General features: G+C 63.7%; 8 protein-coding genes across 8 annotated transcripts in view; 4 read left to right on the forward strand and 4 right to left on the reverse strand.

Annotated features, from left to right (window-relative positions):
- The window catches only part of F751_6980 (Clathrin heavy chain), a gene marked incomplete at both ends in the record, with an annotated part of 1,265 nt that extends 1,238 nt beyond the window's left edge, over positions 1–27 (forward strand). The window contains one exon of the mRNA XM_011402924.1: positions 6–27. Within this exon, the coding sequence (XP_011401226.1) occupies positions 6–27 (22 nt within the window). The remainder of the gene's footprint in view (positions 1–5) is intronic.
- F751_6981 (putative chromatin-remodeling complex ATPase chain) overlaps positions 1–3,002 on the reverse strand; it is a gene marked incomplete at both ends in the record, with an annotated part of 3,687 nt that extends 685 nt beyond the window's left edge. The window contains 5 exons of the mRNA XM_011402925.1: positions 1–119; positions 239–673; positions 986–2,329; positions 2,560–2,691; positions 2,850–3,002. The exon at positions 1–119 is cut by the window's left edge and continues 685 nt beyond it. Of these exons, the coding sequence (XP_011401227.1) occupies positions 1–119; positions 239–673; positions 986–2,329; positions 2,560–2,691; positions 2,850–3,002 (2,183 nt within the window). The remainder of the gene's footprint in view (positions 120–238; positions 674–985; positions 2,330–2,559; positions 2,692–2,849) is intronic.
- Positions 3,003–3,329: 327 nt separating this feature from the next.
- On the forward strand, positions 3,330–6,404 carry F751_6982 (TBC1 domain family member 2A; the record flags this gene model as incomplete). Its single annotated transcript, XM_011402926.1, has 7 exons — positions 3,330–3,416; positions 3,500–3,618; positions 3,823–3,940; positions 4,007–4,108; positions 4,382–4,864; positions 5,082–5,933; positions 6,132–6,404. 7 exons carry the CDS (start codon positions 3,330–3,332, stop codon positions 6,402–6,404), a joined length of 2,034 nt encoding a protein of 677 aa, XP_011401228.1.
- Positions 6,405–6,586: 182 nt separating this feature from the next.
- F751_6983 (50S ribosomal protein L27) lies at positions 6,587–6,961 on the reverse strand (the record flags this gene model as incomplete). The annotated part of the gene is made up of 2 exons (XM_011402927.1): positions 6,587–6,718; positions 6,875–6,961. 2 exons carry the CDS (start codon positions 6,959–6,961, stop codon positions 6,587–6,589), a joined length of 219 nt encoding a protein of 72 aa, XP_011401229.1.
- A 693-nt stretch (positions 6,962–7,654) lies between these two features.
- On the reverse strand, positions 7,655–11,104 carry F751_6984 (GRAM domain-containing protein 1A; the record flags this gene model as incomplete). The annotated part of the gene is made up of 12 exons (XM_011402928.1): positions 7,655–7,884; positions 7,966–8,038; positions 8,403–8,483; positions 8,622–8,696; positions 8,860–8,952; positions 9,181–9,315; positions 9,437–9,508; positions 9,611–9,720; positions 9,984–10,147; positions 10,243–10,361; positions 10,507–10,641; positions 10,829–11,104. The coding sequence occupies 12 exons, from the start codon at positions 11,102–11,104 to the stop codon at positions 7,655–7,657; spliced, it is 1,563 nt and encodes a 520-aa protein (XP_011401230.1).
- A 1,066-nt stretch (positions 11,105–12,170) lies between these two features.
- F751_6985 (hypothetical protein) lies at positions 12,171–12,356 on the forward strand (the record flags this gene model as incomplete). The annotated part of the gene is made up of 1 exon (XM_011402929.1): positions 12,171–12,356. One exon carries the CDS (start codon positions 12,171–12,173, stop codon positions 12,354–12,356), a length of 186 nt encoding a protein of 61 aa, XP_011401231.1.
- Positions 12,357–12,503: 147 nt separating this feature from the next.
- Positions 12,504–17,875, forward strand: F751_6986 (DEAD-box ATP-dependent RNA helicase 20; the record flags this gene model as incomplete). The annotated part of the gene is made up of 8 exons (XM_011402930.1): positions 12,504–12,536; positions 13,131–14,202; positions 15,102–15,160; positions 15,996–16,112; positions 16,315–16,535; positions 16,652–16,910; positions 17,059–17,205; positions 17,543–17,875. The coding sequence occupies 8 exons, from the start codon at positions 12,504–12,506 to the stop codon at positions 17,873–17,875; spliced, it is 2,241 nt and encodes a 746-aa protein (XP_011401232.1).
- A 380-nt stretch (positions 17,876–18,255) lies between these two features.
- Positions 18,256–22,793, reverse strand: part of F751_6987 (Triacylglycerol lipase SDP1) — a gene marked incomplete at both ends in the record, with an annotated part of 7,459 nt that continues 2,921 nt past the window's right edge. The window contains 8 exons of the mRNA XM_011402931.1: positions 18,256–19,002; positions 19,150–19,337; positions 19,569–19,769; positions 19,933–20,043; positions 20,312–20,412; positions 20,569–20,769; positions 20,898–21,181; positions 22,072–22,578. Coding sequence (XP_011401233.1) covers positions 18,256–19,002; positions 19,150–19,337; positions 19,569–19,769; positions 19,933–20,043; positions 20,312–20,412; positions 20,569–20,769; positions 20,898–21,181; positions 22,072–22,578 — 2,340 coding nt within the window. The remainder of the gene's footprint in view (positions 19,003–19,149; positions 19,338–19,568; positions 19,770–19,932; positions 20,044–20,311; positions 20,413–20,568; positions 20,770–20,897; positions 21,182–22,071; positions 22,579–22,793) is intronic.

Raw genomic sequence — 22,793 nt, forward strand, 5'->3', positions numbered from 1 at the left:
TCGAGCTGCTTCAGCTGGTCCAGCTGATCCGTGTTCTCCGGCTCCTTGTCCTCATCAGCAAAGTCGTAGGCCGACAGCCCGCCGTCCATGGTGAACTTCATGGCATCGTCCGAGAAGTTCTGCGGATGGATGGAGGTGGCGGGGGGGGGGAGCTCTTGGGGTGAGGTCGGGCGGGGTCCATGGCGTGTTCCGACTTGATGCCGGGGGCTGCTGTCCCCCCCCAAAACCAGCCACCCACCTGCAGCTTGTCGTTGAGCTCCTTGGTGCTGGACTCGCCCTTCTGGATGATGAGGTCAATGTCCTGGTCGGTGATGTTGGCCGCCTCGGAGCTGAACACCATCTCCGCGCCGTAGCGCACCATCTGGAGCAGGTCGTCCTTGTTCACGCCCTTGGTGCCCTCCACCAGCCGCCCCTGCTGGATGACCAGCGCATCCAGGCGCAGCTTCTTGTACGCCTTCTCGATCACCTTCTCCTCAATGGCGTTCTCCACGCAGAAGCGGAACACCTGCACCTCCTTCTTCTGCCCGATCCTGTGCGCGCGGTCCATGGCCTGCAGGTCCATCTGCGGGTTCCAGTCCGAGTCGTACAGCACCACAATGTCGGCGGTGTACAGGTTGATGCCCAGGCCGCCGGCGCGGGTGGAGAGCAGGAACACGAACTTCTCGCTGCCCTCCTGCGTGATCATCAGTGGTTTGGAGATATGAAGGTGATTGTGCTCGTCTGAAGCAAGGCGACGAAGGAAGAACAGGGTCCAGGGGATGGTTATCACTGGGAGGAGTTTGGTTCAGGATACGGGCGACGGGAGGTCGAGCCTCATGGAATGGGAGGCGCGACCCCTGACCCAGGGCCGCAAGGACTTGGGCATTGGCCAGCCTCTGCCGTCCTTCTTGTAAAGTTCGAGACTGGACTCACCCGCCAACATATCAAGCCCTCGCACTACCACTACCCCCCCTGTCCTACCCCCTTCTCCTCCCTACATACTCACCCGGTTATAGTCGTCGATCTGGCTCTCGCGGTCCTCGCCGCTGGTGTTGCCGTCGATGCGGCAGTACTGGTACCCGCGATACAGGCAGTAGTCCTCCAGGATGTCCAGCACTCGCGTCATTTGGGAGAAGATGAGCACACGCGACCCGCGGCTCTGCAGCTTGGGCAGCAGCTTGTCCAGCAGCACCATCTTGCCCGAGTTCTCCACCAGGTGCTCGCCCGTGATGTAGGGCGGCCCCGGTTCCGCGCCCTGGAACAGGTAGGGGTGGTTGCAGCACTTGCGCAGCTGCATCACAATGTTGAGCAGGCGCGAGCGGTCCGCGCCGCCCGTCACCGCGTCCATGTCCTTCTGCAGCAGCGCGGCATAATACTTGCGCTGCATGTCGCTCATCCCGATCTTCAGGATGGTCTCCTTCTTGGGCGGCAGGCTCTTCTCCACGTCCGACTTCAGGCGGCGCAGCAGGAAGGGGCGCAGCACCTTGTGCAGCTGCTGGACGACCTCCGCCTCCGCCTCGCGCCCCGCGCCAATCTGGAACCACTCGTCAAACTTCTCGGCGGAGGAGAAGACCTCGGGCAGCAGGAAGTTGAGCAGCGCCCAGAGCTCGTGCAGATTGTTCTGCAGCGGCGTGCCCGTGATGAGCATGCGGTAGTTGGTGGTCAGCGTGCGCACGACCTTGGACAGGATGCTGTTTTCGTTCTTGATGCGGTGCGCCTCGTCGATGATGATGTAGCGCCAGTGGAAGCGCTTCCAGTGGTTTTTCTCCTTAATCACCATCTCGTAGGAGGTGACCACCACGTCAAAGCGCCCCGGCTGGCAGGCCTCCTCCTTCTGCGCCGCGCGCTGCTCCTGGTTGCCGTGGAACTTGACGGCTTTGATGGCGGGGCACCAGCGGCGGAACTCGTTCAGCCAGTTGTGCAGCGTGGACTTGGGCACGATGACCATGTGCGGCCCGGTGATGCCGCGGAACTCGCGCAGGTAGCCCAGCAGGGAGATGGTCTGCAGCGTCTTGCCCAGCCCCATCTCGTCGGCCAGAATGCCGTTGATGCCGTTGTCGTACAGGTGGATCAGCCAGTTCAGGCCCTGCAGCTGGTACTCGCGCATCGTGCCGCCCGTGATCACGCTGGGCTGGACCTGGAGGCGGTGCCCCACTGCGCCGGGCTCCGCGCTCTCCTCGTCGCGCAGCAGCTCCTCGTCCTCCATCTCCTCGGTCAGCGCCGCGCCGTGCCGCCCCTTCTTCTTGCGGGCTTTGGTGGCCGACGCCCCCGCCGCCGCCGCGGGGGCAAAGTGCTGGAACACCTCGGCCTGGCGCAGCAGGAAGTCTAGGCGCTTGCGCCCGCGTGCAGCCTGGAGAGGAGGGAGAGGGCAGGAAGTGGGAGTAAGTCGCATGGGAGTCGATGGGGGCGACAATCTGGCCGGCAGCTCAGCAGTCGGAGTGGCAGGCTGCATTGCCTGACCCACCCTCACTACGGCAGCATGCAGGCATGGCAAGCGACTACTGCAGGCCAGTAGAAACCCTCTGTGAGCTGCCGCACCCCCTCCCGCCCTCCCCCCACCCAAAAAGCTAATCCACGCACATCTCCGGCAGCGGCGTCCTGGTTCTGCTCCTCCCGCACGCGCTCCAGCTGTTCGCGCCTGAGCTTATCTTGCAGCTTCAGACGCTCCCGCTCCTTCTTGGCAATCAGCTGGGCGGCCTCCGAAGGCAGGGCCTGCGCGATCGAGTTTGAAAGTTCGAATGAAAGCCCGGGCACGGTCACACGAGGCGGCGGGCACGATCTGGATTCGTGACCGAATCCAGGCAGATGGGTCCATGCGGAAGCAGCACTGCGCAGGGGCTGGGTGAGCGGTGCCCCCCGCACCCACTCACCACCTCCTCGGCGTCCGTGTCATAGATCGGTCCGTCCTGGGTGGCCTCATCCTCCGTCAGCTCCGCATCCATGTCTGCCTCATTGAAGTCTTCCTCCGGCGCCACTCCCTCCTTGCTGGGATCCACCGACCCAGAGGCCGTGTCGTCTGCCATTCTGCCCTCCCTCACTCGGACCTGGGGCAGGAGAGATGGCAAATCCGGGAATCACCTCTGACCAAAGCCGAGCGAGAGTGTTCTGATTATCGGGACCCCCGTCCAAAGTGCTGGAGGGTGTTCAGGAGTAGGGGGCCTCTGTTTCAGGACGGGAGGCCTGAGATTCCAATGGTGAGGGAGGGCGCGATGGAAAGCAGGGCCCACCCCTCAAATCCGACTCGGTCAGCTGGTTGGTGCGGGCCCCACAGTGGCTGATTCATCCCTTCTGTGAGACCTCGACTACCCCACTCGAACACACATGGGCAGAGGGTAGGAGCCAGCAGGGGCATGGATTCCCTGGAGTATGCAGGGGAGTGGCAACCCGCCACCCCCGAGCACAGGCCAGTCAAGCGCCTCGACGCCTACGGGTTCGAGGTGCGGTGGCAGAGTCAATGCGCAGGGCAGGGCATGTAATCATGCAATTCGTATCTTCAGATCGAATGGACCACCCCTTGCAGATACGCGAGGAGTTTGCGGAGCTGTACGACCAGTTTGAACCCTCATGGGCGGAGGAGGAGGAGGAGCGGACTGCTCGATGGGCGGCCTTCCTCGCAGACCTCAGGCAACAGAGCTCCAGGTAGGTGGATACTTGTTGTGCATTGCACAGTAAGATTATGTGTTGCAGGCCCTGAAACGGGGAGCATGGCTGTGCATCTCGGTTTGTGACCAGCCAGATCTTTCATAGCTGATGCTACTGCCGGAGCCCGCCCCTGGGACTCCTGAGATTTCTCCAGCAAACTACACCGACCCACCCCAATCTCTGTCCTCTTCGGTGCGGCAGGCCCGTCGCCAGCGACGAAGACCTCCTCCTCAAGGCCCTGGACTCCTGGCAGGAGCAGCAGGATTCGCCCTCCGACTACCCCAGCACGTCCATCCCGGGCCTGCGCCTGGGCACCCTGGTGCAGGCCGGCGGCCCCCGCCACGCCCGCGCGCTGCTCTGGCCCTGCCTCCTGCGTACACGGGAGCTGCGGCGGCCGGGGGAGTACGCCGCCCTCGTCGCCCGGGCCCTGGCCGACGCCCCGGCCCTGTCCCCCGACGACGGCGTCTGGCCGGGGAGGGCCTACGGCGTCCTCCGGGGCGATGCGGCGGATGCTGCAGAGGGAGGGTCGACAAGTGGCGCGATGGGCGGAGCGATGGCCAGTGGAATCGCTGAGCCATCTCCGGAGCAGCCCGCCCTCTCGCCCGCCGGCGACGAGGCCCGAGCGGCCGCCGCTCCCGACCTGGGCGCTGCTGAGGAGTCGAGCTACGCACCCGGCGCCCCCGCCCCCTCCCCGCCCTCCTCGGCCTCCGGCACCGCCTCCGCGGGCCTGTCCCCCGACCACGGCGAGTGGCTGGCCCAGGTGGACAAGGACCTGCACCGCACCTTCCCGGGCCACGCGGCAATGGATGCCGGCGGCCGGCGCTCGCTGCGCCGCGTGCTGGCGGCCTACGCGGCGCGCAACCCGGCGGTGGGCTACTGCCAGGGCCTCAACTTCGTGGCCGCTGCCTTCCTCCTCTTCCTGCCGGAGGAGGGGGCCTTCTGGTGCCTGGCCGCCGTGGTCGAGCGCGTGCTCCCGGGCTACTTCGACGCGGCCATGGAGGTTCCCGCGCTGGACGCGCGCATCCTGGCGCACCTGGTGCAGGGTGCGCACCCGGCCACCGCGCGCCACCTGGATGCGCTGGAGGTGGACCTGGGCTCGGTCACGCTGCACTGGTTCCTCTGCATCTTCGTCAACTCCCTGCCCCTGGAGACATGCCTCCGCGTCTGGGACCTGCTCTTCCTGGAGGGCAGCCCCGTAGTCCTCTTCCGCACCGCCCTCGCCCTTGTGGACATCTACAACCAGGTAGGGGGGGCGGTATGATGCTGGGGGCCGGAGGAAAGCCTGTTAACCCCCTCGCTGGCGCCCCCCAAACCCCGCCAAATGTATGACACGCTTCGAGCATGGTTCTTGGGGGCAGCCAGCGCTGCGATGTGTGCGCCCTTCTCACCCACACGCCCCCTGCAACCCCAACCCAACCACCTGCGCTCCCCTTTCGACCCCTCCTCCCAATTAACAAAAGGCCATCTGTGCGACGCGGGAGTCCAGCGACGCCTACATGATGCTGCAGGCCCTGGCCCCCATGTCCCTGGATGGCAGCCGCCTGATCGACACCGCAGCCATCGCCTTTCGCACCATCCGGCACAGCGCGCTGGGCGTGCTGCGCGCCAAGTACCGGCGCGAGCTGGCACTGCAGCCGGGACCCGACCCGGATGCGGGGCATCACATCTCCTGGGGGGAGGAGTGCGGGAGCGTGCGTGTCGTGACTCCCCGCACGCGGTCCGGCGACGGCGGGGTGGGCCGCGGCGTCAGCGGGGGGGAGGGCGCTGGAGCGGGGTCGGGAACTGACGCCGGTGCGGACCACGGCATCGCCAATTGCACCCCCGGCGCGGCCTGCGACCCGCTGGACTTCCGCAGCCCAGTGCGGCTGCCGCGGCCGCGGCGGCGAACCGTGTCGGCGGCCGCGGTGCTGGAGGGCCCGGCCCGCCACCTCCGCGCTTTCCTCCAGGACCGGCGGCGGCCGGGCGTGGCCGCCGCGCTGGAGGCCGCGCGCCCCTCGCCTGCCGCCGGCCTGGTGCGCACGCCGCCGGCCTGGGCGCTGGCCCGCGGGGCGCCGCGGGGCGGGGAGGAAAGCACGGTCGAGGGCGTGCAGCCCCGCGCGCTCTGCTTCGGCGAGCGGGACGGCGGCGGGGCGGCGCCCCGGCGCGCGCTGGAAGCCAGCGTGCAGCTGCTGCGCCGCCACACCGTGGCGTGCGAGGTGTATTTGGAGGGGCCCGGCGCCGAGCGTGCGGGAGAAGACGCGGCCGGCGAGGGCGCGCTGCTGGCAGCACTGGAGCTGCAGCTGGCCAAGGTCTCCGAGGTCAAGGCCACCAGGGTCAGTGTGTGTTTGGAAAGAGGGAATGGGATTTGTGGGCTTGACGGCGCCAGGACTTCCATGCAACCATGCCTGCGGCGGGAGCGAGACTGCGGTCGCATCCCTCCCTCCCTGACCCTGACCGTGCATGATGGCGCCCAGACAAGCCGCCGGGCACCCATGCCCAGCAGACCCCCCCTCCTGCTGACCCCGCTGCAGGAGGGTGTGCTAGCCGAGCTGAGGGCGCGCTGCGACAGCATCGCCGGCTGGCTGGAGACGCTGGAGGGCGAGACTTGGGTGGCGCAGGCCGCCGTGGAGACCGCGGGGCGGTCGCTGGAGGCCAAGCGCGCAGCGCTGAGCGGCACGGACCGGCGCCTGACGCGCCTCATGGTCGAGGCGGAGCGCAGGCGGCTGGTGAGCGGCGTCGAAGAAAAGGCTGAGCGGCAGGCGGGGGTGCACCGCACAGAGGGCGCGACCATCCCGGCGGCATGACTAGTCCTTCATCAGGCCCTGACTTGTCGGCGCTGAGTCCTGATATGTGTTTGGGACAAAGCCTCCCTATCCATTTTCTTCCTCCTATCATATTTTTGTTGTTGAGCACTTGGTACTGTCAGAGCCACTGCATTGCACAGAGCTGCAAACATCAGCACAGCGGTGCATGCCAACTACGTGTGTCAAGCGGTTGCTGAGACGCTGGCACTCGCCGTCTCTGGAGGCAGGATGGCCACCATTCTCCGTTTTCGTCGCTTGTCGAAGCTGAACTTGATGTTGCCGGGGATCAAAGCAAAAAGGGTGTGGTCCTTGCCCTGTGGTCGGGAGGCCCGGGGGGGGGGGGGAAGTGAGTTATGGAGTTGGAAGGGGCCAATCCACACCGGGGCTCAAGAATCCAGCTCCCTGTGGGGTGGCAGGGCCACCCCTCCGTTTACAGAACCCCTTGCCCCCAACGTCCCACTGAGACACACCATGCCGACATTTGCTCCGGGATGAAACTCGGTGCCCCGCTGCCGCACGATTATGTTCCCGGGGATGCATCGCTGGCCTCCGTACATCTTGATGCCCAGGTTCTGTGGATTCTGTCCCTTGTTGTTCTGTGTGGAGCCCCCCTGCTTCTTGGAAGCCCACCTCAGCTGCTGCAGCTGCAGTGCTGACCCAGCGACAGCGCCCTGCCCGCCGCAGGTCTCTGTGTACAGGGAGGAGGCACTTATTTAGGTGACCGGCGCCACTGAGTCGAGCGATGGCGACCCGAGCACGCTCCCGGCCTTAGTACCGCAACGTCTTCCAAGCTTCACCTCACCTTGTAAGCTCTGGGCTGTGAGTGAGACTAGCTGATGCTGCAACCCGCCCCACCGCTTCCACTGGCGAACCAGGCAGGCCATGGGGTAAGACTGGGCTGCGTGCCAAGAATGTGACGGGGTTCGAAGTGGTGCAATCTATGCAACATATGAAGGACGTGCTTACTAGTATATTTTGTGTAGACACTTTCCTCTTGCTTGCTGTCGTGGGGCGCAGTGTCCTCTTGTCGTGTCGCCCAGGCAAGTGACAAGGAAAGAAAATCGGCGCTGAGCAGGCGGAAGAGTCCAAAAGCTGGCTGCCTGGTTCTGCTCTTGGTCCAAAATTACAATGGCCGGCGCCAAAAGAGTGGAAGTGTACAAAATGATTAGTAACAGGGGTCATAGGGTGCCTTATTCACAAGGAATAAGCTCTTGATGGCGACTCCGCCCACAGTAGCGCGGTGCGGCTATTCAGGCCGCTCTGCCGAGAACAACCGTCGTTCCGGCTCCTGTGTCCTGCAACCGCATCTCCTTCAGCTCCAGGATCAGCTCCCTCAGCACAGGACGCAGGCCTTCAGCCCCAATCTCAGATCGAGGGTCTGCTGTCGAGCTGCGCAGGTGCCACAGGATCAGCAGCTGCAGGACTACCAGGGCCGCCAGCAAGGCAGTGTTGACCAGGCTGCCGGACAGCAGACCCGATGCTGCGCCCAGGGTTCGTGAGCTTGGGCCTATTTCAGCCCCATCGGTGTTGGGACGGGTCCCGGCACTGTCACTCACCCCACCCCCTCCGCCACTCCTCGACTTTTGGGTCTTTGGTGCGGGGGTGCCCTTCTTGCCGGCCAAGACGTCCTTGGCCTGTGCGGAGATGGAGAGAGGATGTTGCAGAACCACTCCAGTGAAAATGCTGGGACCCATGCAGTCCTTGGTAACATTCAGGGTTTCCCAAACGGCGAGGCAGGACGTCACGACACCAAGAGCTCCCCACTGAAGCTACACCCCACACCTCACCATGTCTCTCCATGCGGTGAAGGACGTGAGACATCCCTCCTTCACTCCCTTTTCGATGAAACTCCTCCACATGGTTTTCTGCAAATGATGAAGAGGGAAGCCAAGGGCATCAAGCGAGCTGTGCACGATTTCAAAGTAAGGATAATCTTTGGATCGCCATCTGGACTTTGCCAAAAACCAACGTCCACCACCCACCCATGTGCTTGCACACCTTGCTGAATGGAACAAAAATGTAGATCCTCACGGTGCACTTGTCATCTTCGGAGGAAGTCACATCCCACCGCGAGTCCACCTGACGGGTGAGGGATGGTCACGGCAGATGATGAACGCAGTTCTTTGGCAGGGATGAGATGTTCATCACAGCAGAAGGGTGACAGACAACGACGCAAGCTGTTGCACAGCACGTCTCCCCAGCATCCTCCCTTCTCACCGTAAAGTGGTCGCTGTAGGGGATGTCGTTCATGGTCTGGGTGGTCTCAAACACCAGATGGTCATCCCTGTATGCCTGATGGGAGAGGGAGCAGAGCAGGGACGACGGAGTGAGGTGTGTGCAGGAGGGGGTGCCAAGGGAGACAAGGGCCCTCCCCCGGGATGCAGCGGCACATGGCCCACACTTTCTCCTTCAACAGCGGCTCTGCATGCAGTGGCCGTGGTGCATCATGGCTCACTGTGAAACGCTGCGTTTGGTTGCAGAGAGTCGTGTCTGGACCCATCTTCATCTTGACCGGCGTCACGAACTGCAGATCCCTGACCACGCCGCCCTACGGATGCAAGGAGGTGTGGTGCGGGTCAAGCCTGGACAGGCTCGCCGGTGGAGACGAGGTGGCCGAGAGCCACTCCGTGTTCAAGAGGACCTAAGGAAGCGCAAGCACTGCCGGCAGGTCGATGCCTGCTGCACCCTCTGTGGGCAGGGGTCCTCATGCCACGAGGTCCATGCAAAGCCACAGAGCAAACCCTGTACTCCCCAGGGCCTGCTCCCGTGTCAGCACCTTGGAGTGCTTCTTCCACTTTGTGAGCTTGACAGAGGAGTCACCGCGAGACTCATGGAAGTCCTTGAAGTAGCTGGAGTTGTTTCCCAGGAACTTTGTCCAGAACACCTGCGGCGAGCAGGGCACAGTATACTCCTGCACCGAGGGAGAAGTTGGGGAAAGAGGTATTTGAGGCGGGTGCAGGATCTCAGGAGCCCATCTCCAACTCCATCCTTTCCTCCATGCACCAAACCCACATTCCCCCTGCCAGGCTCACCAGGGATGGCTTGGCATCGTCTTGCACGCTCGGGGCGTCCTCATCAGCCCTGGCAACGTCCAGGCTCTCCGCCTGTGGAGGAAAGAAGGGACGATGTGGTGAGGTCTTACCGCCGCAACAGCAGGCAGCTCGCGTTCACAAGGGAGACCTCTACACACCAAGGACTTTGCCCACCTTGGGATCCCCGCCCTCGGCAACAGAGGACTCGTCATCGCTGCTCCCCGAGGAGTCGCTGTCTGAATCGCCACTGCTGTCCTCCCTGATTGGGGACCTCTCTGACTTGCCTGCGAATGTGGCGAGGACAAGTGGCTCTCGAGCCAGGATTCGGGTCTTGCAAAGGGTCAGGTCAACCTGCCAGTCAGAAATCCATTGCAGGGTGGGCGCCGCCTGGCTGGTAAAAAAGTGGCGCAGTCAGGCGGTCAAGACTGTCTGTGTCAGCGTCGTATTCAGCTGCCAAATGGACAATGCATCCATGGCCTCCTATTGCCGCTCATCCTGACGAGGCCATTCCCCATCAGCATTAAGTGACCTGCTCGCACCAACATACCTCCACCCTGGCTGGTCGCAGAGCTCCTGCTCAAGCCGACGCTGCAGAGCAGCTTCTTCACCGGCTTTGTTATACTGGTCAGGGCCTCGTCCTCACTCCCCTCGGGCGATCCCGCTTCGCTGGGAGCTCTGCTGCTGAGCTGGCGCCAAAGGTGCATGATCAGCCTGCAGGGGTGGGCGTCGGGGAGTGTGAGCTGGAACTCCATTGGAAGTCGGTGGCAAGGTGTGTGGAATGACAACTCTACCTGCAAGGAGCTTACTTGTATGCATCCTCGCGGTTCAGGAAACTGGTGAAGAAGAGGGAGTGGGTGTGTCCCCAGCATATCTTTACGGAGTTTGGGAAGCCCACGTTGGACTCCTTTGTAACCTTGGTGATGTCCTGCATGGACGTTGGGATGTGTTGACAAGGATGAGGGGCGAGGGCAGGAAGGGAGGAGCCGAGTGCTTCAGTATCGAATGAATAGGATGACGTCCACTTGGACGAGTCTCCCCTCCTCTCCAATCCCTTGAGTAGCAGCACGGACCTTGATGGGGATGCTGTAGTACTTGTGGTGACCAAAAATGTTTGCATGGAAGCCGATGTGCTTGTCAAAAATATACATGCGTCCCTGCTTCAGGGTCTTCTTCTGGACAGCACACAGGTAGTCTTCGAGGAACAGCTGCATTATGGAACGGGAGGTCGAGGCACTGGGATGGTGCACAGGGTCTTAAGGATGCACAGGGCCTGTGAGTCATCCAGTGTTGTTAGGTCTTGCCTTATGCCGCCCTGCCCTGCCAGCTCTCCGTCCCGGTTCTGCACCCCAGTCAGCTCTCTGCAGGCCCCACTTTTTGGTTTCAGGGACGCACCTCATCATTTCCGACGTGGAACTCCTCTCTGTAGACGTGCAGCTTGCGCATGAGGCGGGAGGGCTTGCTGAGACTCACCCCAGAGGCCCGGGGACTCTCGCCATTGCTATTCCACCCCGTGCTGGAGATGTTGCTCCTCTCCGCTCCATCCTTGGGTTCTACTATGCGGTTCACGGTGACTCTGGGCGGGCTGGTCTTCGCATAGACGGCATCAGGTCCAACGTTGGGCGAGGGTTCCGTAGCTGGCCGGACATCCCTGGAGGAGATGCGAAACATGGTTGTCACCCTGGGTTCTCCAGCCTCGACATTCGGGGTGCCAAATTCCTGTTGGTTGTGGAAGGAGTGGGACATGCCGAGGGAGCCTTCGGTTCTCTCCAAAGTGGTCCGATCCGGACGCGTCGTGATCCTGCCGACACGCGTCGTCGTGACCTGCTAAACTAAGTAACGTGGTGCCGCGCACCGATCTGTTCTGGAAGTTGCCGGATGTTGATTTTATCACTTGATACGTCTTTGGGAATACAGTGTTCGTCGTGCTTATGGTCGCCATCAGGCACAACGTTCATAGCCGGCTGCTGTCCTAGGTGCAGGGCTCCTCCCACGAAGCTACTCGTGGAGTTGCCATCCCGATGGGGCGACTGTACTGCGCAGACTTTGCAGGTTACTGATTGCACGGCTTACCATTTTCTGGGACTCAACTCTAGCAACAAAACGACCCACGACTGCAGCTGTGATTCGCTTGTGCTACTGCGCAGGTTCCAGTGAAGTTAAATCAATTAAGAGGCGGCCGTCAGCTTCATCTTCAAGCACTTCTCAAGCTGCTATCCATAGGCTCTCCGTGACAGTTCCGTCAAGATCGAGTTCACTGCAAACAAGAGCACAGACGTCGTCCCCACAATGATGAGGACCTGGACCGTGTTGACAAGGGCCTGGGGTATGGTTGGCCACTGTATGAGCTGCACCTCTTCCAGCGCTCCCTGTCGTGGCAGGAGAATAAACGCACCTCAGGCGGGGTTGGCAACTTCTCACTGCTCTCACATGATGCTGGCTATATGACCGGGGGCCTTGAAGAGTCGCGAGGTTGATCTACAGCAGTGCATCCCTCATGAATGATGGTACCTGCACCCGATTGCATCACCGCACCAGGACGATGTTTGAGGTCGGGCTGGTCTTGACAGCTGCTGCTGGACCTTGAGAAGTCGTGAAAGTCTCAGCTTTCTCTTCTTGCCCCTGCAGGGGATGTGGCATTGAGAGCCGGTGGCATTCCAGGATCACATTTTTAAGAATTCATAGCTGTTGCCCATGCAGACCACAGTGCCACAGGGCAGTCCACTTACCCTGTCTGATGTCTCTGTGTCAGCTGTGTCCATGGACCTCCCAGGTGTCGAGGGAGCTGGTGGGGCGTCAGGCACGTTTACCTGCTCCTGCCTTTTCACAGACCTACCCCCACCGGCCCGGACAGCAGTGTTCCGAGCAGTGTATCCAGGAGATAGAGTGTGGCAAGGCATGCGTGAAGGGCCACGCACAGTAAAAGCGCTCCAGGCTCTGCAGTCAGGAGACATCGCCACAGGGCGCACGGGAGCGACCGAGACCACCATGTCGGAAGAGGAGAGTTGCGCACCAAGCTTGATCGGGCTTCCTAAAAGCCCCTTTGAGCGCACTCTATCCTTGGCAATGCATGCTCAGGGACGTCTACAAGCGCATGATCGCAGTCCTCCGGCCTGCGCTTTGGACCAATGCTCGATGCTGCAGGGGAGAACCAATCCATCCACCCTGATGCGCTTCCCGCCGAATATTGCTCCCGCTTCAGCGCCCTGCTCCAGTCCAGAAACTGACAGTCGCACCGGGATAACACAAACATTTCAGCATTACTTGCCGGCGAGAGTAATTGAACCGACGCAAAACTATACAGGAGCCCAGTTTACAGGTAGAGGTACCAGCCATGGCCTACAGGGAGCGCTCGCGGTCACCCTACCGCTCCTCCGGTGGATACGGTGGTAGCTCCAGGTGAGGGCTTTGTGAGAGCACCTGTTTGGTGTCACCAAGACAGCGGGATGCAGCATTTGGGGCATTACCATCTGCCCGGCACCAAATGATCGCCCCGCCCCACCCCGCGCTCGCTCCCAGATACGACGACTCCTCCAGTCGCTACGCCGGGGGGTCCAGCTACGGCGGCGGTGGCTACGGTGGTGGCGGTGGCTACGGCGGTGGCGGTGGCTACGGCGGAGGCGGTGGCTTCGGCGGGGGTGGCTTCGGCGGGGGCCGTGGCCGGGACGACATCAACTTCACCTCCCTGCCCCAGCAGGACTTCCGGGACGTCCCCGCCCTGGAGAAGAACTTCTACTACGAGCACCCCGACGTGACGGCGCGCAGCGACGGCGAGGTGGAGCGTTACCGCGCGGAGCGCGACATCCACGTCGGCGGCGAGGGCGTGCCCAAGCCTGTGACCACCTTCGAGGAGGCCTCCTTCCCCGAGTACGTGTTGCACGAGGTGGCCAAGGCCGGGTTCAAGGAGCCCACCCCCATCCAGGCCCAGGGCTGGCCCATGGCGCTGCTGGGCCGCGACCTGATTGGCATCGCGGAGACGGGGTCGGGCAAGACCCTGGCCTACCTGCTCCCCGCGGTGGTGCACATCAACGCGCAGCCCCACCTGTCCCCCGGCGACGGCCCCATTGTGCTGGCACTGGCGCCCACGCGCGAGCTGGCGGTGCAGATCCAGAGCGAGTGCCTCAAGTTCGGCAGCTCCTCGCGCATCAAGAGCACCTGCGTGTACGGCGGTGCGCCCAAGGGCCCGCAGGGCAACGACCTGCGGCGCGGGGTGGAGATCGTGATTGCCACCCCCGGCCGCCTCATCGACTTCTTGGAGGGGCGGACCACCAACCTGCGCCGCGTGACCTACCTGGTGCTGGACGAGGCGGACCGCATGCTGGACATGGGGTTCGAGCCCCAGATCAGGAAGATTCTCGGCCAGATCCGGCCCGACCGCCAGACCCTGCTCTGGTCCGCCACCTGGCCCAAGGAGATCCAGGCCCTGGCCTCCGAGTTCCTGACCAAGCCCTACCAGGTGACCATTGGGTCCAGCGACCTCAAGGCCAACCACAAGATCGAGCAGGCCTTCGACTTCGTGTCGGAGCACGAGAAGTTGCCGCGCCTGCTGCGCCTGCTGGAGCGCGAAATGGACGGCCGCCGCGTCATCGTCTTCTGCGAGACCAAGCGCGGCTGCGACGCGGTCACGCGCCAGCTGCGCCAGGACGGGTTCCCCGCCCTCTCCATCCACGGAGACAAGACGCAGCAGGAGCGCGACTGGGTGCTTGCCGAGTTCAAGAACGGCAAGCACCCCATCATGCTCGCCACCGACGTTGCGGCGCGAGGCCTGGGTGAGGAAGCAGGGGGGGTGGTTGGGAGAGGCAGGGCGGAGTGTATACGCATGCACCGCCCCCCTACGCTGGCGGGGTGCGGCTGCGGCTGTAGGAGCCGGCCCTTGCTGTATGCCGGTGCTGCAACCGCATGCCTGGCGTGGTACGGGTCATGCACGGCGCCTTGGCCTTGCGTGCCGTGCCAACGTGCTTGGCGCATGCGCCTGAGCTCGCTCTGGGCCACTGCCCGTGCGTGTGCCAGCCCTTGCGGGCTTTGGGAAAGTTGATGCATGGCGCCGGTGTGCATGCGGAGGACCGTGGGCAGACGAGCGCGGAGCGAGTGCCACAGCCGGCGCGAGGCGGTCAAAGAGGGGTGGCTCACCAAGCCGCACACGCGACGGTGCTGTCAGCGCTGGGCGGTTTGGTGCATGCTCGGCAGCCCTGCTTGTGCGCGCGTCGAGCAGCACCTGCAACCCCCACCCCTGAAGTCCTTGCTGCGACGTGAGGGAACCCATCCGGCCCCCCTACCCGGGCCCAGGGTCTCTGACCGCACGCCCTCCCAACATACGGGAGGCCCGCTCGGCCCCTCTGACCGGGCCGAGTGGGGAGGAACCCCGCTCTGGGGAAGTGGATGCATGGCGCAGGCCTCCGTGGTTGTCATCACGGGCCGCCTGCCGCCTGCAGGCCACGCCCGGCCTCGCCTGGCTCGCCCTGCATGCTCCGCGCCGCCCGCCTGTGGCCTGCCCAGCCCGGCCCTCCCCTGCGCACTCCGGCTTACCGTGTCTCTAGCGTCCTATCAGCTACCCTCACGATGCATGCCCAGTGACCCTGGCCCCCCCCCCCGCCGCCCTTGCTCACCGGTGCCCCCTTCCGGGTGGGTCTCGCCCCCTCCCTTCCCCCTTCCCTGAACTGACCTGCAGACGTCAAGGACATCAAGCTGGTGGTGAACTACGACATGCCCGGCAGCGCGGAGGACTACGTCCACCGCATTGGCCGGACGGGGCGCGCGGGCGCGGACGGGCGCGCGCACAGCTTCTTCACGGCCAACAATGGGCGCATGGCCCGGCAGCTGGTGGGCATCCTGGAGGAGGCGGGGCAGGTGGTGCCCCCCCGAGCTCAGGCAGTTTGCCATGACCAGCGGGGGGCCCAGCTCCTTCAGAGGGCGCGGCGGCCGCGGCGGCGGCGGGTTCGGGGGCGGCGGCCGCACTGGGGCGAACATGCTCCCGGTGGGTGGTGGCCGCGGGGGCGGCTACGGCGGGTGAGTCGGATGTGGGGAGGGCGCACGGCCTGGGCACTTTTGGGGGGGCGATACTGATGAGGGTGTCGCCGCGGCAGCTTGGGCTGTTTCCTGAGCAGCCACTGCCCTGACATCCAGCGCTTGCCTTCTTCACTGCGCTGTTCTGCTGTGCGGGCGCCATGCCTCTGAACCACTCGCCTCTCGTGCTGAACTGCAGGTTTGGTGGCGGCGGTGGTGGCTATGGTGGACGCTACTGAGAATGCCTTGCGTTCCTCTCTGTTTCATATGCCTTTGTCGACTGCATCTGTTTCCTCTTGCCGCGCACTGATTGCGCGGGACGCTGCTAGTCCTGTAGTGACCTTTCTGAACACCGGGACAGGGGCTGGGGGCCCTGTCCGGGGTCAAGGAAACCCGTCCCAACCTCCCAACGCGAACCGACTTAGGCTGGAGACGTGCGGGTAATCTTCACAGTGATCTCTTGTGTTCTGTCCTTACATTCATTACATAGCATCGAGATCTTGCATTAAAGTGCAGCGCTCCACCTCCCAGTGACGCAAGCACTGCTTCCACGGGGCAGTTGGTGGCCATGGCCGTCGAGGAGTACGTCCCGCGCAGCATCCTCATCACCGGCGGAGCTGGGTTTATTGCCAGTCATGTCACCATCAAGCTCGTAAAGCGCTACCCTCATGTCAAGGTATAGCGGCATGTCCAGAGCTTTGGGCAACCCAGATCTGCGTGGGGGTCCCGGCGTATTGGGCCTCCGCGTCGCCCAACACCTCTACAAGCAATGCACATGTTCATGCTTATGCCCAATGATCAAACTTATATGCCAGCATGTCGGCGTTAGCATCGGTGGGGCCCCTCCAACCACCCCTCCGCATCTATTCGCCCCACAGGTGGTTGTCCTGGACAAGCTCGACTACTGCGCGACGCTGGAGAACTTGAAGTCCATCCGGGACTGCCCCAACTTCAAGTTCGTGAAGGGAGAGATCCAGTCCACGGACCTGATCGTGCACATTCTGGAGACCGAGGAGATCGACACCGTCATGCACTTTGCCGCCCAGACCCATGTGGACAACTCCTTCGGGAACAGCCTGGCGTTCACCATGAACAACACGTATGCTGGGGTGGCAAGCGTGTGTGCAGGAATGGATATGGTGACGTGATGCATGCTCCCCTGTACGCACAAAGCCTGTGCTCACAATCAGCACCCTCTCCCTCATGCCTTGGCAGCTATGGCACCCATGTCCTGCTCGAGTCCGCCCGCCTGTACGGCAAGATCCGCCGCTTCCTCAACGTCTCTACCGATGAGGTCTACGGCGAGACCTCGCTGGGGAAGGCCGAGGGCCTGAGCGAGGCCTCTGCCCTGGAGCCCACCAACCCCTACTCGGCGGCCAAGGCCGGTGCCGAGATGATGGCGCGCGCTTACCACACCTCTTACAAGCTCCCCGTCATCGTCACTCGGGGAAACAACGTGTACGGGCCTCATCAGGTGCGTTGTTATTGGTCTAGCAGGTGTCTTTTTACTATTTGGGAGGGAGGGCGTATGTGGCCTGCCTGCCCAAGGGCGCCTGGGCTCATGGGGCGCTTCGCTACCGGCATCTGCACAACACCATTTTATTCCCCACTGTGATCTGCAGTTCCCGGAGAAGATGATCCCCAAGTTCATTCTGAGGGCTCAGCGTGGCGAGAAACTGCCCATCCACGGCGACGGCATGTCGGTGCGGTCCTACCTGTACGTGGAGGACGTCGCGGAGGCCTACATCATCGTCATGCTGAAGGGCACGGTGCGTTGTGGGTGGGTGCGTGGGAGCACCGTCTCAGTGGTCATGTGCCTGCCGACCACCACCTGGACCCAAGTAGAGACATGTGCTGATGTTTCATAAGGGGTGCTTTGCGAGTGCGTGGTTCCCCTTTCGGTGCATGAGCTCAGCTCGGCTACAACACACTGCATTGTTATTATGATCCACCATGCCAATATACTTTTCGGTATCCGCTGGGGCCAACACTGATTCTCAAAGTGCTTGACCACACCTCAGGAATGAAATCTTCCTTTGGGAAAATTTCCTACCGCCCCACCTCCCTCAGCCCAAGTATCACAACCTCCCTCCACCATATCCTCAGGTCGGCGAGACGTACAACATTGGCACGCAGAAGGAGCGCACCGTCGTGGATGTGGCAACCGACATCGCCAAGCACTTTGGCTTGCCCGCCAACTCCATCGTTCATGTCCGCGACCGCGCCTTCAACGACCGCCGCTACTTCATCTGCGACAAGAAGCTGCTGGACTTGGGCTGGAGCGAGACGGTGGACTGGAAGGAGGGCCTGAAGCGCACCATCGACTGGTTCCTGGAGCACGGGCAGCCGGAGTACTGGTCCAACGGCAACATGGAGGCGGCGCTGGAGGCGCACCCCACCCTGCAGCACTCCACCGCCGTTCCCGTCCGCATCCACTGAGCGGGCAAAGGGGGTGGAGAGGAGCCTCCTCCCTTTGGTACATGGAGGGAGTCCGCCATGAGGAGGCTGGACACAGGCGTGGCACGGGCGCACCGCTCGCGCTGGGCCACTCAGCCTGCGTCGCACCACTGGCCCCAGGTTCCGATGTGGCGACGGCGGCCATCGAGGCTGCTGCTGAACGTAGACCCTGGTCTTGCCCCTGTATCATGTCCCTTGCATACTGTCGACGAGAACGATCGAACCTATCCCAGGGAGGACATGCCCATGCCCAGTGCTTGTAATACAACAGAGGGACGATGCTGGTAGACTGGGGCACCAACGTGCCCGCGAGGATATCTGTGCAGGCCTGCCTGCCATTCAGGCGCCCTGTCCTGCTCGCGTCAGGGCGCGATGCAGTCCAGCGCGGAGTGGGAGCGCGTGGAGAGCTCCGCCAGGTCGCGCCAGACGTGCTCCGCGGCGGCCACATCCCCCGCCGCATAGGACATCGGAGCGTCGGGCGCCGCGTCTGCGAGCGGCGGGCCGCCCGCCTCCCCCGCCTCCTCATCTAACGAGGCCAAGGAGGCGGCCAGGGACCCGTGCGCGCCCAGCTCATGCTCCAGCGAGGCGGAGGGCGGCAGGCCGAGCGCGGGGAGGTGCAGCCAGGAGGGCAGCGAGGCGCGCGGGATCTTGCGTGGCAGGGGGTGCTGCGCCGTGGCGGCGCCGTCCCGCGAATCGCTGGGCGCGAGCAGCTGAGCCAGCGCGGCGTCGATGGCGGCCTCCACGGCGCAGGCGGCATGCATGACCGGCAGCGCACGCCATGCGCGGAGCTGGCCCTCCCTCACCGCGCGCGCGATGTCGGCAGGGCTGAGGTTGCGCGCGGCCTGGCCCGCACCAAAGGCGGCGGCGGGCATGGCCAGCGTGACGTGCCCGCCCCAGGGCTGGCCCACCATTTTCAGCAGGGGGGAGCGGGGGAAGAAGGTCAGCGCCTGGCCGCAGCGGTGCTTGAACTCGGTCTCCAGCGCGCGGCCGAGGCCGGCGGGGAGCAGGCGCTGCGCGGCGATCACCGGCAGCAGCCAGGGGTTGGCCTGGCTGACGATGGAGTAGTTGACATTGAAGGTCTCGCCCAGCTCGCGCATGGGCAGGTCCAGCTCCAGGCTGCCGTCGCGCCAGCGGCGCGGCAGCGCCGCGCCGCCCCCGCCCCCCACCGCGCCCAGGGGGACGGTGGCGCCGTGGGGGTCTCGGGCCAGCAGCTCGCGCGGCGCGAAGAGCCAGGGGAAGGCGGAGGAGCAGGCCACCGCGCTCCAGACCAGCACGCTGGGCGCCGACAGGTAGTTGAGCACACGGGGGGGCTCGCGCGTGTCGGCCGCGCACACCGACACGTTCAGGATGCGGCCTGAGACGGCGTACGCGTCGGCAAAGGTCAGGTCGGCGCCGTACAGGCGCTTCAGTCGCTCCACGAACACCGAGCCGTCCTGTGCCGTGCCTGGAGGGGTGAGGGGTGGGATGGGGTGGTGAGCGGGAATCAGGTCTGGAGGAATGGGTCGACGCCCATCCGGCAGAGCACGCCAGCGGAAGCGGCGTGTGAGGATGGGAGGGGAGGGGTGCAGGAGGAGGAGCCTGGTGCGCACAGCAAGGGGGATCCCTCTGACGAGTGTGCTCGCGGCCCGCCGTGCCACCGGCTCCCTCCTCAGCGCGACACCCACACCAGCCTCACCCTTGACCACCAGGTGGCGCAGGATGTGGGGCGTGGTGTTGTTGGACAGCAGGTTCATGTCCAGATCGCCGGGGAACATGTTGACCAGCGCCGCGAGCTGGGCCACGGGGCGCGAGGCGAGGATGCCCGCGCCCAGTGCACCGGCGCTGCTCCCAGCCACGATGCGCGGCAAGATGCCCGCATTCAGCAGCACTTTGATCACTGCATGGTAGAAGTATTTTTTTTTTGGGGGGGGGATGTGGAAGGAGGCGAAGGCAGTCTTAATCTCGGAGGTGCAGTGCCTGACACTTTCTGGAGCGGGCATTTGCAATCGGCTGCTCGTAACAAGGAAGGGAGGGGCGATGCTCCACACAAAATTGCGCACCGCCATAGTGGAAGAAGCCGAAGGAGCCGCCGCCAGACAGGACCAGGGCAGTGCGGCCGTAGGCGTGCCGCAGCTCGCGGAAGAACGATACCTTATCCCGGTGTACCAATGCTGCAGGAATCAAGAGTAGAGGGGGGTAGAAGAAGGTAAAGGGTGGGACAGCGCTGGCACCCGGCATTGTGGAGGGACAAGGCTGCGCCGCCAGCTTTAGCAGCTCATCCTGTGCCAGGTATCAGGCCTGCTAGGAAATCCAGGCAGGAGCACTCTGCCGCATGATCCTGCAGGCTGAAACCCTTTTACACATGCAAGGTCTGCATACTCTACACTGCCACGTACAACCAGCCTCCCCTTACTCCACCAAAGCATCCCTTCGTCTCACCAGGCGTGCCCACGATGTGCTGCAGCGCCTGGATGGCTTCGCTCAGGTACTCCTCCACCTCGGCAGGCAGCGTGATGCACTGGATGCCGGTGTCCAGGAGCCTGTCAGAATGCACAGGGCTGGGGCACGGGTCAGGAAAGTACATCGATCTAGAAAGGCGGCCTAATGGTGAGCACCAGCACTGGCATCAGACCAGAGGGGGAGAAAAATAGCCTCTCGATATACCCAGATCCCGCTCCGTCCCGCCCACCGCCTACCTCTGGACGGCCTCGTACCCGCTCCGCCGCTTCAGGTCCATGCGCAGCGTGAACCTGAGGGCGGTGAGATAGCCTGCCAGGCGGGCTTCCCGCAGCTTCCCGGACAGCTCCCGGAGCTCGGCTGCCTCGCAGGCTGTCAGGCACGGCTTCGCCTTGGCTCCCGTCAATCTATCCCACTCCCTCGCCAGCCCCTGCCACTCCCTGCGAAGCCATGATGGCAGGGGGAGAGCTTGAGTACCTTCATGCATGAACAGAGAACGGGATCATCTACTGCATGCATTGCTCGGAGACCCTGCGAACATGCTAGACCCCCCCCTCCCTCCACTTACTCATATGACGACGCGCTGCGCATGCGGCGCCGCAGCGTTCTCCTCTGCCCCGTCTGCGCCAGGTACTTGATGATACCCTGCAGCGCCTGGGCTGCCTTGTAGGCGAGGTAGGCTGCCACCAGGCCGTGCCAGCGCTTAATCTCGACGCCACGGTACACCAGGCGCCCGCCGAGGGACAGGCTCTTGAGCACGCCGCCAGCCTGCCGGATGTGCCGCACCAGCTCCAGGGCGATGCTGCTCAGGCTCCTCCCCAGCAGCAAATACAGGGCGGCCAGGCCACGCAGCTGTCTGAGCATGGGTCTGGAGTCGCATGACACCCGCAGCAGGGAGGGCCAGGTCGGCCACACCCCGCCCCGGACAGTGTCAGGGTGGGATTCTGCCATAGAATTAGTACGTATTGCAAGGTACACGTGTGTAGAGCATGTATGTCAGGCTGCATGGATGTCGCCGGGGTGGTCCAGGCCTACCGGACATGCTCGGTGTATGACCACCGACACCTGGAGGTGGCGTCGAGTTCCGCTGCGCATCATGCAAACCAGGTTGTCAGTAATTATCGGAATTTGTCAGGTAGTACATGCACTCTGCAGTCCGCGGCCCATGCATTGTCTCGGCGTTTGGTAATACATCCCGAAACCCCGGAAAGCGGGAATCACGACGACGATGTTAGCTTTCCTGTGCGAGGTGCGCTGGACACATTCCATTTGCTCACCAGGCGTCCCCTTTGGTTGAGACACCGGTCCATTCTGTGCTCTTTGTATGGCTGTCACCCTCCTAGCCCTCGCTGGTTAATATCTTACTTGGCACTTGTGTTTTAGGTCACGAACGTTTGGCAAGGCTAGGCCAGGCATGGGTCCATCCAGACCAGACAAGGAAGGGCAGGTATCAAAAGATACAAGACAGATCAAGAATGCGCGAGGAGGCAGAGGGCGCAACTTCCAGCGTGGCAAAGGTGCAGGAACATCGGCGTCGCTTTCTGTCTTGCACGGGGATGAGGGTGAGGGGAGAGGGTGAGGAGGAGGGGGTGCAGGCGCGTCGAAGGTGCCGACGCCAGCCTGTCGCTGCTCTTGCAACTCAGTTCCTGGCTGCCGCAACGCTTCCCCTGCATCCATCAGGCGTGGACGTCTGCGCCGGCGGCGGGCGCCGGCGGCGCCGGCGCCCCGTTCCAGGCCTCCACGTGGCGGTAGGTGAAGGCCACGGTGTTGCTGACGGGGACGCCGTCGCCCAGGGTGACGCAGAGGCGCACGCGCCCGGGAGTGGGGGCGCGTGGCACGTTGCACTTGAGCACGGTGGCGTTGAGCACGACGGCGGGCACCTCCTCCTCCCCGAACTTGAGGTGGACGTGGCGCTCCCAGAGACCCGCCGCGCTGCGCACGCTGCCCGTGACAAACATCTTGTCGCCGCCCAGGACGAGCGCGGTCTCGGGCATGAAGTCCTCGATGGCGAAGCGCAGCGCCGGCTCCGCCGCCTCCGACCCGGACACGCTGGCCTCGAAGCTGGCGCTGCGCGCCGCGCCCTCCGCCGCGCCGGAGCTCTCCTCGGTGATGGTGGAGCCGGCGGGGTGCAGGCCCAGCCCCGCGCCGAACCAGAGGCCGGAGCGGTCCAGCGACCCGCGCGCGCTCAGCGCGGCCACCGCATCCACCTCGTCAATGGACATGTTCTTCAGCAGCGAGCGCATCTCCTCCTCCACCGGCGCGCGGGGGGTGGGGGAGTCGCCCGCGCCTGCGCCCCGCCGCCCACCCTCGCGCGGTGAGGCCGCGGCCTCGCCCGCGGCCTCGCCCGCCGCGGACGGCCAGGTGCAGGCCAGCATTGGCGCGCCGGCGCGCCGCGGCCCGACAAAGGACTTGAAGCGAAACAGCGGGTTCTCCGTAATAACTTGGTATAGCATACATTATACGA

Source organism: Auxenochlorella protothecoides, assembly GCF_000733215.1.
Source record: "Auxenochlorella protothecoides strain 0710 unplaced genomic scaffold scaffold99, whole genome shotgun sequence".
Taxonomy (NCBI): Eukaryota; Viridiplantae; Chlorophyta; class Trebouxiophyceae; order Chlorellales; family Chlorellaceae; genus Auxenochlorella; species Auxenochlorella protothecoides.